This window comes from Arthrobotrys flagrans (assembly GCF_004000055.1).
Source record: "Arthrobotrys flagrans strain CBS H-5679 chromosome Unknown unitig_9, whole genome shotgun sequence".
NCBI classification, from domain to species: Eukaryota; Fungi; Ascomycota; class Orbiliomycetes; order Orbiliales; family Orbiliaceae; genus Arthrobotrys; species Arthrobotrys flagrans.
This window is the reverse complement of record NW_027137551.1, coordinates 1,764,570-1,782,431: the sequence shown is the minus strand read 5'-3', so window position 1 is coordinate 1,782,431 and position 17,862 is coordinate 1,764,570. Positions and strand designations below refer to the sequence as shown.

The window sequence follows — 17,862 nt, the reverse complement described above, 5'->3', positions numbered from 1 at the left end:
TGGTCCAGGATATCAGCTTACCCAGCTGTTGCGTGCTTGCCTGTATTCACAGTGCATGGCCTCCAGCATTCATCACATTCGACTTTTCCCGATCCCGTGTCTTTCTTCAATCCCTTCAGCCCAGTCCCAACTTGACCGAAGCAGGCTGTTAATCCACTCATAGTGCTATTGCATACTTATATCTCATCATCTGCAGTTGCTTCGATTCTGACTTCCTGTTCACATCCTTCAGCTTCATCGTTATCGAATTATTGTTCGCTGCAACGCTGCTCTGTCGCATTACATTGTTTTCGCTCATAAGAAAATAAAAAGAAAAGAAATTTTTTTTTTTTTGGATCGATTGCAGAAGACCACTTTAAATTTGTCTCCGTCGTTAACGTTGGCTTTGGATTGCGAACTTCGTTCGCTACCTACTAGCCAAAATGAATTGTAAGTTAGACACCATTCTCTTTCTTCATCAAATATGTTCAATTCCAACCTCAATTTCAATTTCAATCGGATCTCGATATCTTTCCAATTCAACGTTTTTCTTCCTTAAATTTCTCTTGTTATCTCCCTTGCGCCGTTGCGGTGACTGGGATGCAACAAACGATTTTCTATCCGTTTGTTCCTTCGGGCAGTCTCCGGACGGGCTTGGCTGCCTTCGAAACCTCGAAACAGGATTCCGAAATCCACTAGGCCTGACATTCCCGATTCAACGAGCTAAATATCAGTGCTCATGTGCACGATAACAACGACGACTATGACGGCTCGGTTTTCGTTATCATTATAATTGCCTCACTGGATAAGAAAGAAAATTTTTTATTTTTATTTTTTATCAGTGTTCTCGTTAACAGCAGCCTGCTAATAAAATGACATCCAATCCTCACCAGGTCCATCCCGTGTCGATGAAACGATCGGCCATGATGAATATAATCAGCAACCAAACCACCTCCCAGCAGACCTCACGACCAACTCCGATCTCAATAACGTCTCCAACATGAATCGTCGTAATGATGCCAGTCGTGGCGGTATCAATACGTTCAACAACTCTGCTGGAGGCGACGGTGTGGTCGAGTCCTCAGACAGTGACACTGTCCAAATCACCGTTGTAGGGGGTGGTGGGGAGGGGGGCGTTTCTGGCTCACCCCGAGCTGGAAACGTGGATGAGAAGAGTGGCTTGCATGATGTTGTTGAAGTCGTTAGAAATGAGAAGAAGCTGGGAGGCGAGAATGGCTCTGAGAAGCCGAAGAAGAAGGTTTACTTCTTTGCTAGCGCTGGGAGACGTGAGCCTCCAATCGGTGGATCCGGTCCCGGAGATACCTATTGGAAGAAAGTACTCTCTATGGTCATCAAGTATGCCAAGTTCATGGGACCGGGATTTATGATCTCTGTGTCTTATATGGACCCTGGAAACTATGCCACTGATGTAAGCTTCCCCTTAACATCCCCATACAGTGTAGATTCCTCGTACTAACACTTTCAGCTAGGTCGCTGCTGGTGCCGCCTTCAAATTCTCACATCTGTTTGTCATCCTCCTCGCCAACGTTCTTGCCATCTTCCTCCAATCGCTCTGTGTCAAACTTGGTAGTGTCACTGGTATCGATTTGGCCGAAAACTGCAAGAGAAGCTTCCCACGATGGCTCTGTTGGACCCTTTACTTCTTCGCCGAAGCTGCAATTATTGCAACCGATATGGCAGAGGTAATTGGCTCTGCGATCGCATTGAACATCCTTCTCAAAGTTCCACTCGTAGCCGGTTGTGCTATCACTATTCTCGACACTTTCATCGTCTTATGGTTCTATAATGCCGATGGTCCCGTCAAGCACATTCGCTGGTTCGAGCTCTTTGTCGCCCTCTTAGTTTTCGGAGTCGTCATATGTTTCGCTATTGAACTAGCACATATTGAAGACACTCCGGTCGGTGAGGTTTTCAAGGGTTACCTCCCTTCAAAGCCTGTAGCTTCGGGAAACGGTCTGTACCTTTCTTGCGGTATCCTTGGCGCCACGGTGATGCCCCATTCACTCTTTTTGGGTAGCGGTATCGTCCAAGCCCGTATGAAGGAGTATGATAACTGGCATGCCAACGAAAGTACCGCTACTGTCGCTACTGAAGACACAGCCATCACCGTTGAACGCAAGTACAAACCTACCTTGGAGGCCATAAATTACACTATGCCCTTCTGCATCGCCGACATGGCGGTCTCGCTGTTTACTTGTGCCCTTTTTGCGAACTCCGCAATCCTTATTGTCTCCGCTGCAACCCTCTCTGATACTCCGGAGGCTCAGGACGCTGACTTGTTCAGTATCTATAACCTTTTGGTTGAGAACTTGGGTAAGGCAGCTGGTATCCTCTTCGCCGTCGCTCTCCTCTTTTCCGGAGAATCTGCCGGAATAGTCGTTACCCTTGCCGGTCAAATGATCTCTGAAGGGTTCCTCAACTGGAGGATCAGACCATGGCTCCGTCGCCTCATCACTCGAGCTATCGCCATCCTGCCGTCCATAGTTGTGGCCGCAGCGGTTGGTCGAAAGGGATTGGCAGAAGTGTTGAATGCCAGTCAGGTTACCCTTAGCATTATCCTCCCATTCGTGACTGCGCCATTGATTTGGTTGACATGTCGGGCAAAGTATATGCAAGTGGAGGATCCTAACGGCGAGTTGATTACCAACAATGAGACCGGGGCTGAAGACGGGGTTGTGAGAAGGCGTACTGTGGATATGAGCAACAATTGGTTCACTTGTGCATTCGCAGTTGTGGTTTGGGTCTTCATTGCTGGGTTGAATGTGTAAGTTTCATCTGGTCGGCAGTTGTGCCACTTCTTCTTTTTTGTGTGAAACAAGGCTAACAAAGGATAATAGGTATTTGATCGTCACATTGGCCATGGGCACTGTCTAAATTTAACCTCGGCGGATTTGTGATCTCTGATGATATGCGCGTATACAACTATTAAACTCAACCACTCTTTTCATGGGGAGGAAATGCATTTCTGAAGGAATGCATTTTGTGGGGATTTTTAAAACATAACACTACTGGAAACATGATTCGGTCTACCCGCGGTCTATGCTTTAGTGATGTGCCTTATAGATGCATCGTTTGCATTGACGGCGTTTGTTTCATCACGCTCTTTTTTTCCTTTCTCGTTGGGGGCCTTTAGACATCCTTTGACGGTTTAATGTTTATTTCATAGTCACTCTCTTCGTAGATGAACTTTTAAAGAAATCAAATTTTATCTTTTCAGACCTTGCATTACGATGCGTTAAACACGTTAGTTGCGTAATTTCAGTTAGCATCGATCTTGTAGTAACCAGATCTCGAGGTCGCAAAGGGTAGATTATTAACCTGCATGTGATATCGAGGTCGTGGTTTGTTCAATGCAACTAGCTTCGAGGCCACAATGCAACGCTTACGTTTCCTAACGGTAACTTTTTGCTAATTTACCGATATATGTAGTTAACCTGTTGGCACGGCGCCTTCGTCTCGTGAATTCAAGTTCAGACAAAAAAACTTTTTGAGATCTATGCCCCATGTGGTTGCTGTGCATGTGCCATGCATAATGGGAGAAAATACCTCGAAGTGTCCGGTTGGACTTCGAAGCTGGCGGTCGTTCGTATGCCACCAGCAATCAATTAATACAGTCTCGCAACTAGCTATCTAAGCCAGCACTGAGGCCTGTTGGGTCACCAATCAAATATTGAAACGCGGGTAGAGTCGAATTAACATTAATTGTGATGTTGGATTGTACTAATCTCACACGACACTGCAGATTAGATAATTAATGAAAACTGTTGTCGTTTTGGAATAAGATCAGCTAGATCGTTGTCGTGATCATGGACGACTTCTAGAAGCTCACCTTATTCGGTTCGGGTCCACCGATATTAGATTGAATATACTAAATTTCAAAGTCTTAATTCCAACGTTACTGTATAATTAATACCCGAATGAAGACCAAGATTTTCTATTTCTTGGGTCCACGAACGCGAATCGGGAAACTACCAATTAATCTTAACTTTCGGCTGACTGAATACCTTCAATTCCTGGTTTACGGAGGGTAATTGGACCCCTATAGATCGATATCGGGTTCAGGGATCCCTTATTCGTCGGAATATTTTCAGACTCTTAGCATCATTTTATTCGCAAAACGAAACATTCTTACCACGACTTGCAAGCACTTGCCTCCTCGAGATCACGGGATAATGGTGCCAGTTCACGAACTCATCTCTCGCAACCGCCCAAAGAGCCGCCCGGGTTTCTCTTTTCAGCAACGTCGTACAGCCCAAAAATAGCCCGCCCCACAATTCGCTTCAATTGGTGGGCCCTGTCTGCCAAGCACATCTCATTAATTTTGCACGGCGGTAAACGCTGCAGGACTGGACAACAACACGCCTTTCAACGGCTTTTCGTGTTCAAGCTTTGGGACACCTGCTGTCCAACAGGAAAACATTCCAACGACCTTTTTGTGGCGGGAAGGGTTTCATATGCATGGCTACCCGTGAACTAGGATATGGAAATGTGGGAATTTCCCGGTCTGTACAGATTTGTTGTTGGCAAGGACCGCATGGTGGAAAGTCCGTGGTCGTGCTGTCGAGGTGAGGCGAAGGTGCATGATGGCGGGTATAGGCCTTGGAAGCTATAAGAATAGTTATAGCCGCTTTGGGGCCTCTCCAATAGTTCGCCGTTCCCTAGTGGGGATGGTGTCATAGCCGGGCCATTTACATATGACTTTTGTTTTATTTCTCAATCTCGAGCTCTCGAAAGCATAGGTATCGTACCTTGCACATGCGGACCCTTACCTTTCTATATTCCTGCGCATATGCAAGGACATACATAGTACGTGAGAATCAAAGATAGGTACTTTGCTTTTTTTGATAACTGTGAGACGCAGCTTGATTCCCTAAGCTGCCCATATCCCGATTCGGCCAAACTTTTCTTCTGCGCCGTCCTGAAGGATAGAACTTTGGCTCTTTTGGGACTAGGTATATGAAGCATTTGGTACCCCTAGTTTCGTTTTTATAATCTTTCTTCCTCCCTCTCTTTTAAATTTTACGCTGCAGGTACTGGTTACACATTTTGCATTCTTATCATTCCCTTTTATATAATATTCATTTCTGCGACGCACTACGCATAACTTTCTGGAAAGGTTAGCTGATTTATATACTACATCATTTGAAGGAGCCTTTTTAATTTCACACTGCACTGTTGTTTTTATTGAAACAAGGTGGATACGTTCCTTGATCCAGTACGCCGGTTATTGAGCAATCAGATCCAGCCAAAGGAACAACTTTCAATGAACTTCCAGCTGCAAACAAGTTTATAATAATATATTCTTCCATATGATCAAGATGACACGTCGGGTGCACCGGGTGCCACTCGGCCCCTTCGTAGTCCTCTTCTTTATTCCTATTCTTTCACAGGCAGAGTCAATATTAACGTCGATACCATCTACACCCAAACCGATATCGACATTTACAACAATACCTTCTACTACAACATCAAGTACAGTTGTATTTCCAACAACAACGTCGACGGAAACAGTGGCAGCAGCAGCAGCTGAAGAACCGAACAATATGTTAGTTACGGTTTCGTACGTCGGAATAGCAGTTGGATGTTCTGTACTTGCAATCTTCGCTTTGACGATCTTCTTTTCTTATCGTGGGAGAAAGACGAGGGCTGAACAACCACCAATGACGGATGCGAAGAAGAAGTATATCGAATATTTCAGAAACCAAAGCAATGGTGATGGTGATGGTCAGGGCGGTGCGGGACAGGGAGTTGGTGCGAATGGAGCGGGGGATAATGGATCTAGGGTGGATTCGATGGCAAGCTCGAATGCGAATACCACCGATAATACAGCCCACACTAGATCTGGATCCAAAAGTTCACTGGCACGGTTTCATTTTAGATCTTCTTCAAAATCGCAGGAACCGGTTGTGGAGCCTATCCTGAAGATCGAGGTAACCTCCAATCCATCCCTAAGGCCAGTGAGCATGATCCCAGATGCTCTAGTTCCAAAGCGACTCAAGGCTCAACAGCAAAGGACTGCTCCATTTGATGGAAACAATGCTTCAAAAGCCCCGCCCATGCCAAAGTTCGAGGTTCCTGGAAAGGTTGTATATGAAGACCCTAGGATTTCGGCGCCACCACATGCAATGACTACGTCTGATAATGAGAATTCATATAAATTCCCACCTCGGACGACTAGCCGAAGGGCACCTCCTATGCCTCTCGCTATCCGACCGTTTGCTCCGTCTAGTGCGGCGGGAACACCGAGGACGATTGCGATTCAGTCGCCACAATCATTCACTGCCATCGGATTAAGCCCTACTCCACCCAGACGTAATGAGATGCAGCCACAACAACGGACAAAGAGTCCTTATAACCAATCACAATTATCACCCATTCAAATGCAACCAATCAGGCCTTACAGCCCACTCGAATCTGCCTCCGGAAGGAGCAATGAACCTCAGCCATACATCCCATCGTGGATGAACATGCCAAACCAATACCCTAAAAAGGAAAGGGAACCACCTTCAAAAATAACCCCTCAACAGACACGAAATCCAGTCCCTCGTAAGCTACGTCCTATATCATCGACTACTATTGCTAGTGATGGCAGTCGTAACTTCTCCGATGATGAGTACTCTAGCTATGACGAGGGCGACTACAGCGAGGATGAGGATAGGAACTATGACTATCGCTCCCAAGTGTACGATAGCTACCGCCGAAGCACTGATAGTTACGACGACGATCGAAGGCCCTTGAGTGCCCAGTCCTATGAAACCGGATGGTCTTACGGTCCATCCCATTCTTCAAGGGAAAAAGCACAGATGGCACCGAGGTCACATGCCGGACCATACACTTCTTCTCAGCTTTCTGCAGCAAGGGATAGAAGTGGATCCTATGATCGTCAGAAAACGCCCGTGCCGGTTAATGCGAATTCGACACTAAGCCCCACCAGTTACATCAACAATAGGGGTGGACGGGAAGCCGTAAAAGCGTCCCCTGTTATCCCGCCTCCAGCACCTCCGCCAAAGGACTGGGAGGTCATTGCGATCAAAATGGACCCGTACCCGGCGTTCGAGGCCACCGTTAGACCGTCACTGACTCCAAGGGGAAATACGCCACGGCCGAATTTGAAGACTGGTGGATTGCCAAATAATCCCAAGGCTAAGAAGCAAACCGGGTGGGAGACAGATTTGGAAAGAGGCTATTATTGAGCTGACTTTTTTGCCGGCCGTTCCGTTTGAGTAACGGAAAAAGTTATAAAAGATAGAGGGTTCGATCTCCACCCTGATGAAAGTTATGTGCCGTATACGACATGGTTACCTGGAGTTTATTGGTTTTCTTGTTATTACTAATTTGTTTCATCATTTGTCTCGAAGGCTGGGATTCCCTCTTTTTTTTTTTTTTTTTTTTTTTGTACCTGTGTCCTTCTCTCCCTTTCTAGCTCCTATCTTTCCTTAGTCCCTTTTTGCTTGGGTTGAATTTGTGTCATTTTGGGTGTTGCCTGGGCTTGGGCTTGTTTCCTCTTTCCTAAAATTTTCTTCTCTTCAACCTTTTTATTTGATCATCAACATGGACTTATCCTGCAATGTAAATTTTAATGACGATGGGCGTGTAGATATTCTCTTTCAGTAGGCACCAATCTTACTTGAAACTCACCGCCATAAATAAACATCTTAGCACGCCTTGCGGAATATATATCTAAATCGTGAAATCCCAGCACTAATATTGATCCCAGCACTTGGCCCCCTAGTCAATGATGAAAGAGAGAAAGAATTCTTAAGAAGAAGAGGAGACTTCCACGTGGGAAATGACAAAGACCGCCACCGACCAGGTGCACGGCCCAAATGTTTTGTTAAATGTCCAACCACGACCGTGCTGGTGGAGTCGCCACGCGAGACTAGACCCCTTGTATCGGTATTGCGGCAAGGGCTAGCATTCATTGTGTATCCACTTCGAAGCCTTCGAAGGAGAAAAAGTTAAACTCTACTCAGGCAATTAACTGAATTTGGATCGGGGGGCCCATGGGTGGGCACAAAATATGGCGAACGAAACGGCTGTTCCGGTCGGTGGTGTACATATACTAAGAAGTACCTAATTATTAAAAAGCGTATTGGTTCTCGCATGACCCGTTGGTCTTAGCTGGTGCGAAATAAAAAGGAGACGGTGTCTACGGCGACTGTATGTCTATATATCTACAGAGCATTTCTTCGATTACTTCGGTTTCATTTTTTACAAGTCGCCTTCGAACTTTTCCTCGACAAATGTATAAAAAAGATACTTGAACATCATAATCGACTGCTCCCAGGCCATTATCTATCATTCCCACGATGACGCTCCTATCGCGATCCATGGAAGCCTTCAAGTTTCCCAACAATACCAACAGCAGCGCGGGTAGTAGCAGCAGTAGCAGCGCAGAAGCAGGTCCCTCCCGCCAACCACCCCGTCCTTTCCGCTTTCTCCGCCTACCCCGCGAAATCCGTGACGAAATATACTCCTACCTCGTCCTCTTCGACCCCCAACCACAAGCCTCAACCGCCAAATACTTTCTCCCACAATTCCAACAACCCCTAAGCACGATCCGATCCGCTGCTCCTATCGTAAAACTCCAACGGCCCAAACTAGATCTTGCGATATTTCGTGTGAACAAAAAGATTCATGAAGAAGCCGCGAGAATGTTTTATAGGGAGAATACTTTTCCTATCAGGATTATTATTCGTAGGCCGAGTTATTCGATAAAGTTTCCCGCTAAGAAAGGGGGGTTTGATGTCTACTATGAGACTTTGTGGGATCGTGTTAATTTCTTTTATCATCCGGATCAACAGTAAGTATTTCTTTCTTCCTTTGACTTCGAAGTAAAACGTTTCTAACACTCTTTGTTTATCTTGTAGCGTCCGCGAATTCCAAGAAGCCCAAGAATTCTACCTCGGCCGCACCTTCAACCCCATTCAAAACCCAGAATCCGAACTCCTCCCGGGCACCGTCTACCGCCCCGTCCTCCGCAAGATTCACATAGACGTAATAGACACCCGCACCGGCGACGAAGATTGGAAAGAAGAACCCCGCTCCAACGTTCGCACGGTCCTAATGCCCCTCGTCGCCCGTCTAAAACCCGTCTTAAACCCCGCTGGAAAACGTCTAAACGTAAAGATCAGAATCCTAACCGGAATGGAATCCTATAACCCCACTGATCCAAATTACGGATCTTACGAAAATACTTCTGCGTGGGGAGATGTTTATAATGATATTAAGAGGAAGAAGTATAAACGCCCCAGCGAGAAGAATGTAAAACGACTGATTGCTATGGCGTGGCCGTTGACGAGGGGGAAGTGGAAGTATTCATTGGTTACGCCGTTGGATTTACATTTGATATTTGAGAAGGCTATTAAAGCGGAGTTGGAGAAGTGTAATAAGGATGTAGGGACGGAGGAACAGGAGGCGGGATACAAGAATGCCAGGTTGGGGGAGAAGTGTTTTTGGACAAGGGAGAAAGGGAGGTTGGTGGTCATGAGTACTGCTGATTAAATGAGTTTGACCTCGAGCAATTGTAGTTTAATATTTTAATGGTCTTCGGTTGGTTTTGCTGTATATACCATTTGGATGCAATGGAGTCTGAGAGCGCGCACAGTTCATGTTTTCATCTTAGCGGTAATACGACCTCTAACAATTATCTAAATACCCACTGGTCTTCCACAGGACTACCAACATGGGAGAGATATATATGCACCCATATCCAGATATTCGAGACCTCGCAGCCATTTCTGGTTCTTCTGGCTGTCCAAGAATTAAGAGTTACCCCCGAGCAACACACAAAATACAACAAGAAGTCTTAATTCATCGGGTGAATTTCGAATTCTCCCCAAAGTTTTCGAGGTATTCTTCACATGTGAAGTTGATTTGCAAATTGGCAGCGTCTTATATATATAGGAAACTATTTAAATAAAATTCTCCGACAATCCTGAACAACCTATGACTGGAGGAATTCGAACAGCAGCAATGCTGCCGAACACAACCATTTAGGCCATCGGTAGGATCCGTATATCTGGTAGTACCGGTTCACCAATATTTTCTCTGTCCCTTTGATGCCTTGTCCGTTATCTTTGATACCTACATATCCGCGATAGAATTGTCGAAACCGTCAATCAAACAATCGTCGTGTTTGCCCGTGTGCATAACGCCAATTCCTAACGTTAACTTATTAGCAATCTCAATGTATACTAATAGTAACTTACTCTAGTCTCGTAATTTACCATCCAGCTCGCCAATCCGCCCTTGAATTGCACCAATCTGAGTAGCCATCTCTCTCTCTCTGGCAGAAACCAGGTAATATTGATACTGTTTTCGGTATTGTCGAAGACAGTGAGATTGAACAACGGATTTTGTAGAAGCTGGTTCTCGGCTTGTCTCCTGCGCAGGTTTTAACCTTCATCATGCGGTTCCAAATAGTCGGGGAGAAGCGGCCGCAAGCTGATCCACAGACCGTACGGATGGTAGTGGTATATACGGTGATTGCACAGAGGAATTTCGGTTTCCTCATGACAGACGAGAAATGTACACGAACCACCTGCAGCCAGACATACAAAATGCATTCTGCCAAGGAAGATTTCCTGTATCGAATTTGGTTAATATGGACTTAATGAAGTCAGCGGTTTTGACAACTTACATCAAGGCCTTATCTCTCCAAGGCTGGAGAGACTCTCGTTCATGACTTGCATGAACACCTCGAAAAGTCCGACGCACACTCATTCCAACGGAGACATCTTCAACGGCCGGCCCATATCAGTCTTTTAAAATATGGGATAACACCGACATCTCAAACAATGTCAAAAAGTCGGCCCCACATCATGAATGCCAATTGCAGAAAGACCTGTGTCTCCAGGCGCTGGGATATCAACGCCGTAAAACTTTTATTGACAAAGAATAAAAGCCGCATCTGCTTTTACCAAAATAGACCCCAAAACCTAACAAAAATAATACTTCAGCCAGCGGTCCCAGGTGACTGGTGGGCGGCGCGATATTTGTTGATGAGAGTGATGACCATATTAACTCTGTAAATCTAATGGCAGAGAAATAGAGAATTCGTTAACAAGTTGGAGATTCCCAAGGGTCTCCCCATGTCCCAAGTGACGAGAGGCACTTGGCCAGAGTCTTATTCCAAGCCGACTTTGCGAATATATTATATCTCCCCAAACTCTTTTGTCTTTTACGCCGCAAGTGTCCAGTGACGAGGGCACACCTCACATTACCAGTAGTCAGTTATGAATCTGGGGAGGAAGTATCCGGAAATTTGCAGATTCTAGGTACTTCTTATGCGTAACCGCATGGAAATATTAACCATCCAGGGACAGAAGAGAATGCTGAAAACGGTGTCTCGTAAAGCATTTCATGACTAGGGTGTTGAAGAGGGATGGTGAGGTGAGAGGGTCATCCGGAACGCAGGCAATCATACTTCTGAGGATCGAAGAGACGTCATCCAGCAGGTTCGACAAGGATATCATTAAGGTACGCAAGGGTTTCGAATTCATGATATATAAATCTAGACTCGACCGACTTGCAGCAATGCTGCGAATCGATTTCGGGAAAACTATATGAGTTTGATACTTCATTAGTATATATTATCCCTGAAGCAACGATAAATTGTGATCACCTTACCATTCCCGTAGGTGCCTCATCTCCAGATCTCAGATTATATATATAAATTCAAAGCGCGTAGAATTCATTCGTAGAAATCTGAACAGAATATATATAAACCCAGATTACATTCCGTTGGGGTCTATATGTATCTCAGACTCCAAGACGTGTAAATACGACGCTATACAAGGGTTTCCATCAGAGTCTTCACATTCGCCATGCAAAATAAAATTAGCCGGGGGAATATTACCTTGACTTCATAAAAACCCATATGTATCATACCAACTATTCTCCTCGAGACGCTTCCAAAACCAAAGGCATCGGAGGCAGTCATGTCGACGACAGTCTAACGATAGATCATTCTCCCCGAGACTTCGTCAGATGCCGGCAACAATAATATAAATGTACAGACGACAGTCCGACGGTGAAAATATATTTATTATAAGGACCTTGATTATCCGGTAGTAGTCAGGGACCATGTGATATATAGATAGGTAGTCGATACTTGAGCAAGTAAAAGTAAAACGACTGGAATAGCTAGATAAAATATAAAGGATAGCGCAGGCTAATAATCTGAAACTAAAAGGAGGATGTAGGATATAGGAAAGAGAAAGAAGAATCAAAAGGGAGCGCCTGGGGGAAGCGCAGGCTTTATATAGCCCCCCAACATCAATTACGGAGGGGATAACATGGTAAATACGAGAATGTTCTTAACAGTTTCCACGACGTTCGTGCATGATATTCGTGTAGAACATTGTCATGTCCTCTTGATTTTCCAATGAAGAAATTTCAACGTTTATATTCCCCATGTGGTAATACAATAACAGCTTGATTTACCAAAAAACTCCTCCGGAAATACAAAGGAAGGATCACCGAGACACGAGCCCCCTCTGAGAGACTAGCCAGAAGCCAGGGATATGTACACCGACAGCAGCGGTGGCTAGGTGGCTAAGCGGATGCAAAACAACAGATCAAAACAACCAGGAGACGCCCGCAAAAGTAGCAAGAATTGGGGTGGTAGGTATACTCTGTACAAATACTAGTAATTCATCATAACGTAATGACCGATGCCGGCCCGAGTGTTTTATCCTCTATATCCCAAGCCAGGATTTACTCCTCTCCCATACCAAGAAAGACGTCCTATATGTGCAATTTATTAGTATGTTTTCAATGTATAATACCGAAATGAGAAATACTTACGCAGTCATCGGCACAATCTTCACAAAACCGATACTCAACCCAACATAGAAGCCCCTGAACCCTCTTTCTCTGAATATCATCTTCGCAGTCTCAGCCACATTGAACGCCCTGCCGTCTCCCACGGCTCCACCAACTTGCATCCGCCTCCTAATGATCTCCAACGGATAACTAGCAGTTTGTCCCACCAATCCTGCAACTCCACCTGCGAACAACTGTGCCGGAGTCGTAAGTTTTGATCGTTGAGAATGGCTATACGGTTCCTTGCTATCAGATGCCACCCCAGTATTCGGCCTTACGCAGTACTTTCCGAATCGCGGAGAACGGAGAAGGTCGCCCATCAAATCATGTGCAAGGAAGGAACACCCAGCATATGGCAAAATGCCAAGAATCGTGGGAAAGAAGCCGCGGTAGAAATTGGCGATACCAGATAATGGAAATCTGACTTGTTGGGGAAGAGCATCGTATGTAGCTGCCGAAGCATCGGAAGCTGTTGTAGCAGCAGATCGGGCGATATTATAGGCTGGATTTGTGGATTGTGAATGGGATGGGAAAAGTATTCGAGACGGTGGCGGTTCTTGGTAGATTTGACGGAATATAGTGGTGACTGAGGTTTTGTAATTCTTTTTCGTTTCGTATGCCAGACGGACACGGGCCAATTCGAGTGGATAAGTGAAGAATACGGATGTTACACCTGCATATAATAATCAATTAGCCTATCGTTACGAGAGTAGAGGACCGGATGAGATCTTGGGGGTATAAGGGTACATACCGGCCAATGAACCACTCAACAACCGTCTAACCACCGTTTCATGCTCCTTGCTCGAAATCAATATCGCCCGATACTGCTCGTATGCCAAAAATTTGATAGCGGCGTAGGGGAAGACTCTGACGAGGGTCATAGAGTGCCCTCGAAAGAGTCCTATGAATCCATCTTGGTGGTATATATTGCGCACGGCATTTCCAAAGCCGAACCAGGAACCGGTGTATTTCTGGAACTGCGGAGATGATGTCTGGAAGAGGATTTTTACACGATCGAGAGGAGCGATGAGGGTTTTCGCCTACATTATATATTAATCTTCGTCGTTAGTTATCTGTTGTTATCCGAATTTGAATTTTGAAGAGGCCGATACGCACAGTGCAGCCGGCAACACCACCAGCTAGACCGCTACGGATGAGAAAATCCAGCGACTGCTCCTTCCGTCTTGGAGATTGTACAGGTGCATTCTTCAAGTCTTTGTCTGGTTTTAACGGGGATAATAACGGTGGTCCATCGTGGGACTGCGGCATGCTAACGTTCATTCTGGAGAAGTGAAAGGAAGGGAAGAAGGGAGAAAGGAAAGGGCGAGGGCGACAGCCGAAAAAAATAATCAGGGCAAGTGACGTCGGCTAGCCCAACATTAATGCACAACGGAAAAACAGGACAGCTGAGCTGCTGTTGGATCGGATCACATGCAGCCTCACTTATTTTCTGATATCGATATTAAAAATTCAAAACAAAATACTGGAATAATATTAAAGTGTGGAGATGGTTATCTATTCTGGGGAAGAAAAAAAGATATCTGTGGAGTGGGTACATGAGATAGAAAAAAATATAAAAGATGGCAGGCTCAACCTCAACCTCATCTGGCCAAGCACTTCTTATGTGACTTCCCGATGGGCTTCTCTCATTGTTAATGGCCCAGCTTCGGTTGGCCGCGGTGTCAGCAGAAACGGTCGGACATTCCCCACAGGGAGCTCCAGCCAGGGCGACTAGCCGAGGGTCCTTCTCACCACCAAGCCCGATTCCAATTACCAATCCGAATACAATATCCCGACTCTGGACTCTTCTTCTAATCAACAAATCCGGGGAAATGCGATAATCAGATTAAATTAATATATCGAAGAAACAGTCGCTAAGAACCTCTCACAAATGATATAAATATAAATATAAATTGCCTCTCAATCGGTATGCATGGAAATGATGAATTATCGTGATCCCGGCAGATCGTTCCTTGTCTCTCCGCTCCCCAGCTCGTAAACCGGCCTCTCAAGACCCGGCGTTTGTCTCTCATCCCCAGGTAGTTCCATAGCCGCTTCATTCTCATTCTGCTTGAGCGGATCGAACGCGGTAACCCCGGTCAAAGGCTGTTGACTCCCATCCAACTCCGGTTTCTCATATCTCATCATTTCATGTCGTCCAGTGGGTGCAATCCCCGTCGCCAATGGAATGCTAGGAATATCCTCTTCCTCTGGTTTTCTGATAAAGAAGAACCAGACTAATCCTACGATTAATGCAATTCCCAGAACACCACCTACAACTCCGCCTGCGATTGCCGCGGTATTTGGATCCGATGTATCGGAATCATTATTATTTGGGCCGCCGCTTGCACTGGCGCTTGGTGATGTTGCGGAGAAAGCAGTAGGCTGGTCTACTCTCTTTACCGTTGTAGCGAATATATCTTCCAGCGCCGTATTATCAAATCCCCCAGGCGGTCCCTTATTACGAGCCAATCCTCGCCAGCTATATTAAATTAGCATCGAAAAGAAAAGAAACGGGGGAAACAAGGGGGAATACTCACTCTCCACCAATCAGCTCATAAATCTGCTTGGGCTGACTATACGACCGATTCGGATTAAACTCCTCGGTCCACTCAAAAACCGTAGTATCAAGCACCACCAAGGGCGGATGCGTCGCATTACACGCTCCCGTATTCACCGGTGTATTATTCCTCGCATTGTTGCCCTGAATTTGTCCACCTAGCACAATCATCTGCGCATCGTTCCACATAACACATTTATTCGCCTGTCGACCCCATCGGTCATCGCCCAATCGCTGGTCGCTAGGTGTTACATCCAACCATTGGAACGTTGGGAGGGTGAGGACGTGGACGCGGTTTGTAGCTGCGGCGTTGGAGAGTTTGTAGCCGCCGTAGATGGTGATTTGGAAGGATGAGTCGTCTGGAGCTGCTGAGACCCCGGAGCAGAAACTTAGACGGCCGTCTGGGATGTCTCCGGATCCGTTTCCGCCGGTGGCTTGTATTGTGAACCTGCGATCCAGCGATTAGCAAATGTAGACATTTGGATTGATGGAATAGCGAGGGTGGACATACCACTGCTGAGAATCGATATCAAAGACAAAGATATCCCTCATGTCTCTGTACGACGCCACGTTCGGATCCGCAAATTGGCTGTGGTCGTCGGGCTGGCCCCCTTTATCAGCCTCCGCTCCCAGATACCCACTCTTCGAGAACAATACTTACATCAACTCCACCAAAACCCACCAAAATCCCCTTCTTCCCGTACCTCACATACTGCAGCGTTCCATACAACAAAGTCGGCCCCCTCCCCGCCCCCTCCAACCATTTCGCCTTATCATCCCCTTCGCTCGCATCCAAAATCTGCATCCAAGGCCTCGTCGGCGCCCTCTTCTCCAATACATTCTCCTCCTCCCCTCCACCAATCAACCCACCCCACCTCCTCTTCCTCTTCTTTTGCGAATTCCTATAACTTCCCGTATAATACATCCTCCCCGTTGCAGGATCACTAGCCCCTCCGCCCGGATATATCTGTTCCGGAACATTCTGATCGTCTGCGATAGTTACTTCTTGAAACTCCTCTGTTTGTGCGTTATATGTCCATATTTTGGAGTTTGATATCGAAGGGTCGTAAAAGTATATTGTGGTGTTTGTGTAAATTCCTATCCCTGTGTCGGAGTTTGTGGGAAATCCGGAGGGGGTGTCTATTGATTTGTAGACGTTGGAATTTATGGTTGTGTGGGCGGTGACGGAGTTTGCGAGGTCTATGGAGAAGAGTTTTCGTTCTGGATTTTTATGGAATTTTTCAGGTGGGTGTTAGATATCGAAGCAAAGCGGTTTTGTGATGCGAATGGAAGATATATATACGTACGACGGGTCTGGACATTGCCATCCGTGAATGTGTATGTGCCCCCGGCGTAGAAGAGTTTACCACCGACGATTGCGGCTGGATATCATTCAGTAGTCAGATGATGTTTTGTGAAAGCCAATGCATCGAGGATGAAGGAGAGGGAAAATACTTACTGGCTTGATTGATAACTGTACACAGATCGCCAGCCGCCCGGGGTAAGAGCGCATGCTCCTCTCCGTAGAGGGTTGGCATCTTCAGAGCTATAATATTTTATTTAGGATATAAAGATTCTTTTCTTTCTTGCGCCCGAGTTTTTTCCCAACCTTCCCGACGGAGAAGTCTGTTAACAAGCCGAGCCAAATAATTGTGTATCAAGAGATTGGAAGAAATCTGAGATCGATATCGATATTCCCTTTTCTTCTGAAAATAAGATTCCTCCGATCGATCCGGTGTGGTCGGTGGATTGAATAATGTAAGGGTTGAGAAAATCCTGTGCGACCCTATTACAAGCGCAATTCGAACGAAGCCTCCATGTTTTCAGACAGGTATTTCAAATCGAGGTTGCCTGTGTATGCTATTCCTGCGGCGCGCCTAGAACACAATAGGCAGTTAATTATGCAACAGCGCTAGCCTCGCAGACTCTTCAATCCTTCGAAATATCTGGAGCTCCTTTCGATACTAAATATTTCGCGTTGTCGACGCCGTAGATGTTGGAAAAGCAACCGGCCGGAAATTTAACCTCCAAAATGAGGAAAATTAAAACACCAACAGTTAGTTACTGGTGCGACACGAAGGAGTATTTAACAGAAGAGCACATTTCATCTTTCCTCTAAAAAGCTGAGATCTCCCTTGTTTTTCTTGAAACTAGCCCAGCATTTTCTTCATGGGGACGCTAGGCCTCCCGACGGCAACAAGGAGCGTCATCATCATTGCTTCCTACACCTTGAACCTGACAAAAAAAACAGCCGGATAATGATACCGTTATCCCCAACCTGGTCTAGCAAGTTTTTTTAAACTGCGTTGTTGGTACCATGGTAGATTATTTCAGTGGTTTTGCATGAATTGGCCAGTGCGATACGTAGCGCTACGACTGGGCGGGCTGATTGGATCCCAGTAAATCTACATATCACTTCCCGAAATTGCATGGAGCGTTGGCATCTCGCCCTGAAGGCTTGCAAGCTTGTTTGT

At 45.9% G+C, this 17,862-nt stretch overlaps 5 protein-coding genes across 5 annotated transcripts; 3 read left to right on the top strand and 2 right to left on the bottom strand.

Annotated features, from left to right (window-relative positions):
* Positions 1 to 422: 422 nt before the first annotated feature.
* DFL_005877 (uncharacterized protein) lies at positions 423 to 2,874 on the top strand (the record flags this gene model as incomplete). The annotated part of the gene is made up of 4 exons (XM_067635199.1): positions 423 to 429; positions 873 to 1,408; positions 1,470 to 2,764; positions 2,838 to 2,874. 4 exons carry the CDS (start codon positions 423 to 425, stop codon positions 2,872 to 2,874), a joined length of 1,875 nt encoding a protein of 624 aa, XP_067489653.1.
* Positions 2,875 to 5,318: 2,444 nt separating this feature from the next.
* On the top strand, positions 5,319 to 7,193 carry DFL_005876 (uncharacterized protein; the record flags this gene model as incomplete). The annotated part of the gene is made up of 1 exon (XM_067635198.1): positions 5,319 to 7,193. The coding sequence occupies one exon, from the start codon at positions 5,319 to 5,321 to the stop codon at positions 7,191 to 7,193; it is 1,875 nt and encodes a 624-aa protein (XP_067489652.1).
* Positions 7,194 to 8,309: 1,116 nt separating this feature from the next.
* Positions 8,310 to 9,504, top strand: DFL_005875 (uncharacterized protein; the record flags this gene model as incomplete). Its single annotated transcript, XM_067635197.1, has 2 exons — positions 8,310 to 8,803; positions 8,871 to 9,504. 2 exons carry the CDS (start codon positions 8,310 to 8,312, stop codon positions 9,502 to 9,504), a joined length of 1,128 nt encoding a protein of 375 aa, XP_067489651.1.
* A 3,197-nt stretch (positions 9,505 to 12,701) lies between these two features.
* Positions 12,702 to 14,109, bottom strand: DFL_005874 (uncharacterized protein; the record flags this gene model as incomplete). The annotated part of the gene is made up of 4 exons (XM_067635196.1): positions 12,702 to 12,750; positions 12,811 to 13,501; positions 13,580 to 13,868; positions 13,945 to 14,109. The coding sequence occupies 4 exons, from the start codon at positions 14,107 to 14,109 to the stop codon at positions 12,702 to 12,704; spliced, it is 1,194 nt and encodes a 397-aa protein (XP_067489650.1).
* Positions 14,110 to 14,775: 666 nt separating this feature from the next.
* DFL_005873 (uncharacterized protein) lies at positions 14,776 to 16,926 on the bottom strand (the record flags this gene model as incomplete). Its single annotated transcript, XM_067635195.1, has 6 exons — positions 14,776 to 15,310; positions 15,369 to 15,836; positions 15,900 to 15,991; positions 16,050 to 16,609; positions 16,696 to 16,770; positions 16,848 to 16,926. The coding sequence occupies 6 exons, from the start codon at positions 16,924 to 16,926 to the stop codon at positions 14,776 to 14,778; spliced, it is 1,809 nt and encodes a 602-aa protein (XP_067489649.1).
* Positions 16,927 to 17,862: the final 936 nt, after the last annotated feature.